This window comes from Triticum aestivum, chromosome 7A (genome assembly GCF_018294505.1).
Source record: "Triticum aestivum cultivar Chinese Spring chromosome 7A, IWGSC CS RefSeq v2.1, whole genome shotgun sequence".
Classification (NCBI taxonomy): Eukaryota; Viridiplantae; Streptophyta; class Magnoliopsida; order Poales; family Poaceae; genus Triticum; species Triticum aestivum.
Window position 1 is genome coordinate 720,777,237 of NC_057812.1, and position 8,564 is coordinate 720,785,800.

Consider the following 8,564-nt stretch of genomic DNA (forward strand, 5'->3'; position numbering starts at 1 on the left):
ACATCTAATGCCGGAGGTCCCGACCGAGCCATCTGCCAGGTCCGGGGCTCAAATCGGTCCGACGCACTCACATGTGTCGTCGCCGCCATCTTTCATTGGTCCATCTTCAAAGCAGATTGAGGTGACAACCTTGGCAGGTCCTCCCCCATCGACGCGACCATGACGCCAAATGACGACCTCCACCTACGCGAGCCTTGGCAGGTCCTCCGCCATTGACGCCACCACGACGCTAGCCGACGACCTCCACCTATGTGAGTCCATCTCTGGAAGTGCGGTAAGTTGACTAGAGGGAGGTGAATGGACGATATTTATGAATTCTTCACTGAGGAATTTCAGGGTGGGGAAATTCCTAAGCGAAGAACTACTTGCAGCGGAATAAGTACTCAGATGCAGTCACAACATAACATAAGCATAGACATCAGGATGAAATAAAAACAAACATAGAGTACAGAAAGCGTAAGCACATGATAAAACGGGATGAAGACAAACAGACTGAAGAAATTGAACTAAGGAAATTAAGAAAGTCTTCAGTCAAAGTCTTCAAACTGATATGAACAAGCACACAACACAGTAATGAGGAAATGGAAGGGTTGAGGAAATAGAACCAGTAGGCTGGTGAAGACAGTGATTTGGTAGACCAGTTCCAACTGCAGTGACAGTTGTACGTCTGGTTGGAGCGGCTAGGTATTTAAATCTAAGGACACACAGTCCTCACCGTATTCTCCTTGAACTAAGGTCACACAGACCTCGCCCAATCACTCATTGTAAGTCTTCAGGTGACTTCCAAACCTTCACAAACTCGGTCACACGGTGATCCACAATTTTCTCTTGGATGCTCTAGACCATGACGCCTAACCGTTTGGAAGATGAGCAGTCTTCAAAGGTAACAAGCATCGGATCCACAAAGGATCAATCTCTTCAGTGATGCTCAATCACTTTGGGTTTGTAGGTGTTTGGGTTTGGGTTTTCCTCACTTAATGATTTTCGCTCAAAGTCCTCGGAGGATGGGATGCTCTTAATGACAAGTGTCAGTTTCTCTCGGAGCAACCAACCAGCTAGTGGTTGAAGGGGGCAGCTATTTATAGCCTAGGGAGCAGCCTGACATGATAAGACATAAATGCCCTTCAATGATATGACCATTAGGTGGATAAGATATTTTTGGACAGCTGGCGCATAGCACAGCAATGGTCGCAAATTTGAGATGCAAATTCCTCAGGGCTATCATGTTCCTCACTTGTAGGCAATCCGCACTGGCGAATTCCTAACTCCTCATTCAGAACAAATTCCTCAAAGACTAGAAGAACTTCGTCTCTGTCACTGAAGAAATTGATTGAACTGTATGAGATTTCCAATGGCCTCACTCAAAGGGATTGGTAGGTCTAGGATTTTGAGATGAGCATCACTCGGAAACTTTTCCTTAGTTTTTTCTCGACCCCCTTTAACAGTAGGGTGTTTCCTATGACTCAAGAAAGAGAAAATAAAACTACGAAAACTAAAGTCTTCACGCTTCATGTCCCTCGTATGACTATCAAGTCTACATGGTCACACCAATTTCTTCACTTTCAAAGTCTTCAGAAATTCAAAGTCTTCAGTCGAAGACATTCATTTTTAGGGGTCGACTTTCTCTATAAACATCAAACTCCTCATAGGATGAGGATAGCTGGGGCAGATTGCGGGCCGGACTAGAAAATATAGAACCTAGAGTTATCATCACAGTTCATAGAGAATTAGACATATGTGAAAAATCCCAAGCTACTTACGAGTCAGCTTTGGGCTTTGTCTGGCGACAATGCTTCGGGATGACCTCGGCATCTGACTCCGAGTCATCGGAGGGGATGATCTTGTCTCTCTTGGATGCTTCGGCCTCCAGGTCTTCGGAGGCCGCCCTTTTCTTACCCTTGCGGGGAGGATCTTCTACTTCCTCCTCCTCCTCCTCGTCATCGTCGCCCTCATGAGAGGACTGGGCTTCAGCTTCTCCGGACACTGCGTCCGAAGTGCCCCCCTCTCTTTTCTTCTTCTTGTCCTTCTTTACCAGCACCTGGTATGGTGTCGGGACCAGCATTCTCATTAATAGAGGATTGGCTGCGTTTTCGGGCAGAGGAGCCGAACACCTTATCCGCTCCACCTTGGCTGCCCAACCCTGAATAAGGAATTCAAACTTGGTATGCCCCTTTCATTAAAGGATTTAGGCTATGTTCGGAAACAGAATGCTTACTAGAGAAGCAGGATGCGCGAGGTCGAGCCCGATGTCTTCGGCCTTCCTGGGCCACTTCTTTTCCCGGGCCTTGAAGAGTAACTTCCATATCCCTTCTTGCGTTGTGTCGAAGAATTGTTGTAGAGTTAGAGGGCCTAACGGATTGAATACCCACATACGGGTCTTCCGGCGTTGGCAGGCAAGGCATCGATGGCAGAGCATCACCTGGATCACGTTAGAGAGATCGGTGCCCTTGTCCATTTTGTTCTTGATGCGCTGCTGCAGCACCAGTACCTCATCGGTGGACTCCCAGTCCAGGCCCTTGTTGATCCATGATGCGAGCCGCATAGGCGGACCGGATCTAAATTTGGGAGCGGCTGCCCACTTGGTGCCACGGGGTTCGGTGATATAAAACCACTCTTGTTGCCATGCCTTTACGGTCTCCACGAATGCTCCTTTTGGCCACATGCTATTGGGGAGCTTGCTTATCATTGCACAGCCGCACTCCGCATGTTTCTTATTGACCACCTTCGGATTTACATTGAAAACCTTGAGCCAGAGGCCGAAGTGTGGAGGGATGCGGAGGAGTGCTTCGCACACGACGATAAACGCCTAGATGTGAAGGAAAGAGTTCGGGGCTAGATCATGGAAATCCATCCCGTAGTAGAACATAAGACCACGGACGAAGGAATGGAGGGGAAAACCCAGTCCGCGGAAGAAGTGGGGAATAAATACCACTCTTTCGCCCGGTCCTGGAGAGGGGATGACCCGCTCTTGGGCGGGAAGACTGTGTGCGATCTCCACAGTCAAGTACCCTGCCTCCCGGAGCTCCTTAACATTCTCTTCCGTGACGGAGGAGGCCATCCATTTGCCTTGGGAGCCAGATCCAGCCATGGCCGAAGAGGTTGGTGGCGAGGAGAAAGATTGAGACTCAGGCGCTGTAGCTTGATGATGGGAGTGTTGAAGAAGGCGTGGGGTAAAAAGACGGATCCTTATCCTCTTATAAAGGCAGTGAATATCAAGCGTCTCCTTCATAGGCCTTAAAACTCGCCTATTCCCAAGGGGTCGTGCAAATGACACAGTTGGGTTACTCAAGCCCGTATTGATAAGGATCCTGCAAATAAGGGGACACGATCTCTACCTTGACGAGACGTGTCAATGGAGGCCACGCCTCGATACGTGAGGCGGGAGGCCCAAAAAACGATTCAAATTAATAATGATGGGGCTTGACGTAACGTTTCGCCAAAAAGAAAAAAAAGAGCTGCTAGTGGATGTAGCTTATCTCTATTTAATATTTTACCTTCATGGTTGAAGAATTGTGGTTGTTATACCGTGTCGAATACATGTTTTTTGTTCAGAAGATTAATCCTGAAGTATTCGCAGGAGGAACCCGTCTTGCAATGCTGAAGACAATCTGCGCGCCGGACACATCATCATTGAAGACTGGTTCAGGGGCTACTGAGGCAGTCCTGGATCATGGGACTCTTCTTTGCGTGGATGGAAAGCTTGGCGTTCGGATATGAAGATTCTTTTCTCTGTAAACCGACTTTGTACAACCCTAACCCCCTCCGGTGTCTATATAAACTGGAGGGTTTAGTCCATAGTAAAAAATCATAATCAGACAGGTTAGACATCTAGGGTTTAGCCATTACGATCTGGAGGTAGATCAACTCTTGTAACCCCTATACACATCAAAGTCAATCAAGCAGGAAGTAGGATATTACCTCCATTAAGAGGGCCCGAACCTGGGTAAACATCGTGTCCCTTTCTCCTGTTACCTTCGATCCTTAGACGCACAGTTCGGGACCGCCTACCCGAGATCTGCCGGTTTTAACACCGACACCCGTGCCCACATTAAGGCTCGGGGACTACTGGGCTTCGGGCTTATCATTTATTAATATTAAAGGGGCACATTGATCCCCTAATCTGATGTTGCCACCGGAATAGTGTCTCGAGGGCTACTACATTGCCTATTCAATATAGAGAATTCAAAGTGCTCAGTGTTCGGCTTGACCGAACTATGGGTAAACACATCTTTGGAGAAGAGTAGGTACCATCTAGGACTTATCCGTTATCGAGCTAATATATTACGGCGACTTCTCAAAACCCTCTCTCAATGGCCTGTCCGCCGATCACTATCTCCTCTAATGTGCATCTCGGATTTTAGGCCGACACACACCTTGAGGGCTACTGACTATATATCTCGTCCCTAAATAAACTACATCAATCGGAAATAAAATCCGCAAACAATCAGCCCAAGCCCGAGGTGGTGCATCACCTCAGAAGCGGTCCGGCATAAAGCTCGGATGCAAGTGGCTGGCTGTATAGAGGGTATTTCCGGCATTAAGCTCGGCTAATCTCCTTCGTCTTTTTCGAGCCAAGGTATACAGTCCGGCGTTGGAGCTCAGATACAGTTCGACTTTGGAGCTCGGATGCAGTCCGGTGTTGGAGCATGGACGTAAGAGCAGCGCCGCACGGGAACAACTTCAAACCCGAGGTGTGGCGTAAAATAACAAGGCATTGATAAAGGCCGAAGACTTAAATGGCTCCTCGGATGCCCGACGTGTGAACACTTCGGATTCAGCTCGGCAATCCTCAAGATCGAAGTTGGGAAGATTTGTTGAACCAGTTTTCAAGCCGACGACCGAAGATAAAGAATAGTTCGAAAGAATCGAGGAGCATCCCCAACTTGAAGACCGGTTCAGGGGGCTACCGACAATGTCCTGGACTAGTGGGCACTCACCACGTCGTCTCCCGACCAGCTGGATCGGGCCGAGGACCCCCATGGCGGTTCACTCGTGGGCCACTTCGGGCAAGCCCATGCCGCATACAAGGAGGTTTCCACAAGACTTGGCGCCCAAGCCAAGGACTCTCGTAAACCCTAGGCCTCTGGTGTGTTATATAAACCGAGGCCAGACTAGTCAATAGATGATCTCATATTCATTAGAAAAGTGTCGTGGTAGATACATGTACTACGTACTACATCCCATATGGATACAATCAAAAGCAGGACATAGGGTTTACCTCCATCAAGAAGGCCCGAACCTGGGTAAAACCCGTGTCTATTTTGCCATCGCTCCAAGACGCCTAAATTAGGACCCCTGCTACGAGATATGCGGGATTTAACACTGACACCGGGTCCCTACCGCAAGCAGGGGCCCGAGATCCTCTACACCTCCACAACCCAAAGGCCATCGGAGGTGAGGCGAATCAGCGGCGGCGCCAGCGGGAGGAAGAAAGACACTTTTCTTAAGGAGGAGGAGAGCCTCTTATTTGTGAGCTAGTGGTTTTGACACATTAAGGAAGGGAATCTCTAACAACCGACCCTAAAGTAGGGCCTGAGGGACACAAAGGTCGTATCGGCCACCACCAGCCGCCGCACGGCCAATGATGACGGCGCTCCTGCTGCTTGCTACGAGTTCCTGTTCCTGCGCTTCTTCTTTGACAATCTCTATGTCGCTGGAGAACGCAAGGTGTAGCCATCGGCTACACAAGGGGTACATCGGCCAGGTAGAAGGCTTCCCTCGGAAGACCTAAGAAATCTGAAATCCTGGTCTATCATATGAACATTAGTTGTTCGAATGCTATGCTTAAGATCCTGTGATGTTTATCCCTAAAGATTGTTTGGAATAGGTGATAGGCCTTTTGTCTAGTCATGAGATACACATGATGAGCACGATCATAAGTTCATCACATATGTAAATCGTATAAAAATGTAACATCGGTACCACTGAGGTGAAGAGTTTGTAGGAACACATGACAACATACAACATGTGTATAGCCAAACGAGAATACGTCCAAAACAAAAATATATTTTAAAGCAAGATAAAAGCTTTGCTTTTTTCATTAATTAAGAAGGAGATTGTTGCTCAGTTAATTGCAGAAAACCGAGCGAAAACCAAAGCTCACTCATACCCATGGCACATCAAGTTGAATAGAAAGACGCCAGCCTCACACACACGAGCCAATGGAAAATCGTTCCGCCGAACTAGCCAGCTTCAGATAACTATAGAAGAGAAGAATCCACAACTGCTATGGGAGGAGCAGACGCGTGACTCTGTGTCATCCATGAAGAACAAGCAATCCACAATATCATGCACCATCTGCTACGCCGAAAGCACCCACGACCAACATCAAAGGTCATCTCATCGCCCACATGACACAAAGCAACTGCCATCAAAGTTTCTGAGATTCAGGGGCTGCCGCCCCAACTTACCATGGCGTCGCCGCGTCTTACACAAACGGCCAACACCATCTTCCATGGCTAACACCCCGACCTACCACGCCTTGACCCCGAGCCGCAGCGCCGCACGAACCGACAGCCCATGGCACAAGCTATACAAGATGATTGCTCCAGACCACATGTGCTGCAACTACTCATCCGGGGCTGCCGCCCTGACGTTTATGTTAGATAGGCGTCTACGAGATGCATTGACCGCGCTGCCAACCCTACCGCATGGGCAATGCGAATTGCCACCCAAGCCATGTGGAGAAGCTGGCATTCATTGTAGAGCCGCTACTCGCCATGCTTCCCGAGGCCACCGCCTCGGCACACAAATGTTGATAATCCGGGCCCGCCAACCCAACGAAAAGAGGGAACAAAACAAACATCCGTGTCCTGGCTCTCCATGGCAACGACTCCAAGGAGGATCGACATAGCCACCATTGTAGCCCACCCAGAGAGCCTGCGCCATGGAGATATAAGGAGGCTCCTTGATAATGCCTCCAAGGAGGGAAATGACACCGGGGCGGCACCTTTGCCGGCACTGACCGAGATCAGGCAGGGCTTTCACCTCTCCGAATAATTTTAATTCAGAAGGCTATGCTAATCCAGTGGTGTAGTTGATTCAGCCTTCCGTTCATGTTCCTTTTCATCGTTATCATCCACGTAATCAAACCGTAGGTTTTCCACCCTTTGTGTCTCCTTAAGACTAAGTCATGGGCAGTTAAATTTCAGTCATCCACATGAAAGGCATGAACAGTTGGATGACAATTAAACTAGTTCCCCCTTCATCCCATATTAGTTGTCCTCAAACGGATGTATCTAGAAGTATGTAAGGAACAAACAGAACACTAAGAAAAGTGTAAACGTAAAAAAGGATTTACTTATACATGGAAATATTTTCTTCCCCGGAATGTGGAATACAGAAGGCTATGCGAGATCCGTGGACGTTTCGTCAAATCCTGCCGATGCAGCCTGTGCCCGTTCCCATTCATGTTGCGCATCCCAGACATTGAGAAGCAAGAAACTAAACGCGGCGGCCACCAGGGAGACGAACACAATCATGGCCACGTGATCCCACTTATCAGGGAAAATGGAGACCATCAACACCAAGGAGACCAACATGATCCCGGTGACCACCAACATCTGCACCTGAATTAGAAGACGAACAATGCACACGATATGGATCAATCCTAACAATCTGGCTAATATTTTTTTTGTTAAGATAGAGCAGTAGTGCATGGAGTTACGTACCCATGTGCTTTCATGGCATCGCCGTGCTGGTTGGTCTTCCTTGTTGTCCCAATGTTTGAGAAGCAGGAGGATCATCCCCGTTGAGTAGGAGAACATGATAGCGGTGGTGAGCGAGACTTGCCAATCGGTCCAAAATATTAAGGACACTATGACGGCGGCCATGAACATGTACCTGGAGACGCCGAAGTACTTCACAATGCATGCATCACACGGACTTCCACAAATTAACATGTAGATGTAGAAAACTGCTACTGTATATGCCAAGGAAAATTGAGAATGAAACGCTAAACTACGAACGATCGATGCGACTGGACCATGAGTTCTGTCAAGAATTCACGCATGCAGATCGATCATCCATTCCACGTATGTTACATACCCGGAACTTTCGGTGATATTCGTCATCGACGACGGCAGGTCTGGGCCTGGGTTCGAGGAGCGGCGTGGTTGAAGATCTGGCTTTGTTGCTTGTCGAGCGCGAATGGTAGACGGCTACCGGCGGCATGAATGCCGCTGCAGGCGAGGGGCAGTGGCATGCCGGGGCGCAATGACCGACCATTGCCGAGATCTATCAGTCGCCACCTGCCGAAGATGCCGAGAAACCTACCTAACTAGCTAGCAGCTGCCTAGATTTTTGTTGTGAAGCGGTATATATGGACGCAACGGAAGTTGTTAGATTGGCCTGCATGCGTTTCCCCGTTTACAAGGATCGGTAGTTTTCCGTCTATAAAAATGGATCGGTGGTTATAGTACATTGTTTTGAACTTGGTGGTTATAATTTGTTAGTACATCATACATATCTAACCAATACTAATACTCGAGTGGAGGCACGTGGCCATATACAATTCTCATAGTAGTAGTTTTTCCAAACAATACAATCGTAGATGCTCACATATA

At 48.3% G+C, this 8,564-nt stretch overlaps 1 protein-coding gene across 1 annotated transcript; it reads right to left on the reverse strand.

Moving 5' to 3' along the window:
• Positions 1 to 7,181: 7,181 nt before the first annotated feature.
• Positions 7,182 to 8,290, reverse strand: LOC123147057 (uncharacterized). Its single transcript, XM_044566306.1, has 3 exons — positions 8,047 to 8,290; positions 7,671 to 7,859; positions 7,182 to 7,568 (listed from the first exon to the last, which is right to left on the reverse strand). Exons 1-3 carry the CDS (start codon positions 8,224 to 8,226, stop codon positions 7,347 to 7,349), a joined length of 591 nt encoding a protein of 196 aa, XP_044422241.1. The 5' UTR covers positions 8,227 to 8,290; the 3' UTR covers positions 7,182 to 7,346.
• Positions 8,291 to 8,564: the final 274 nt, after the last annotated feature.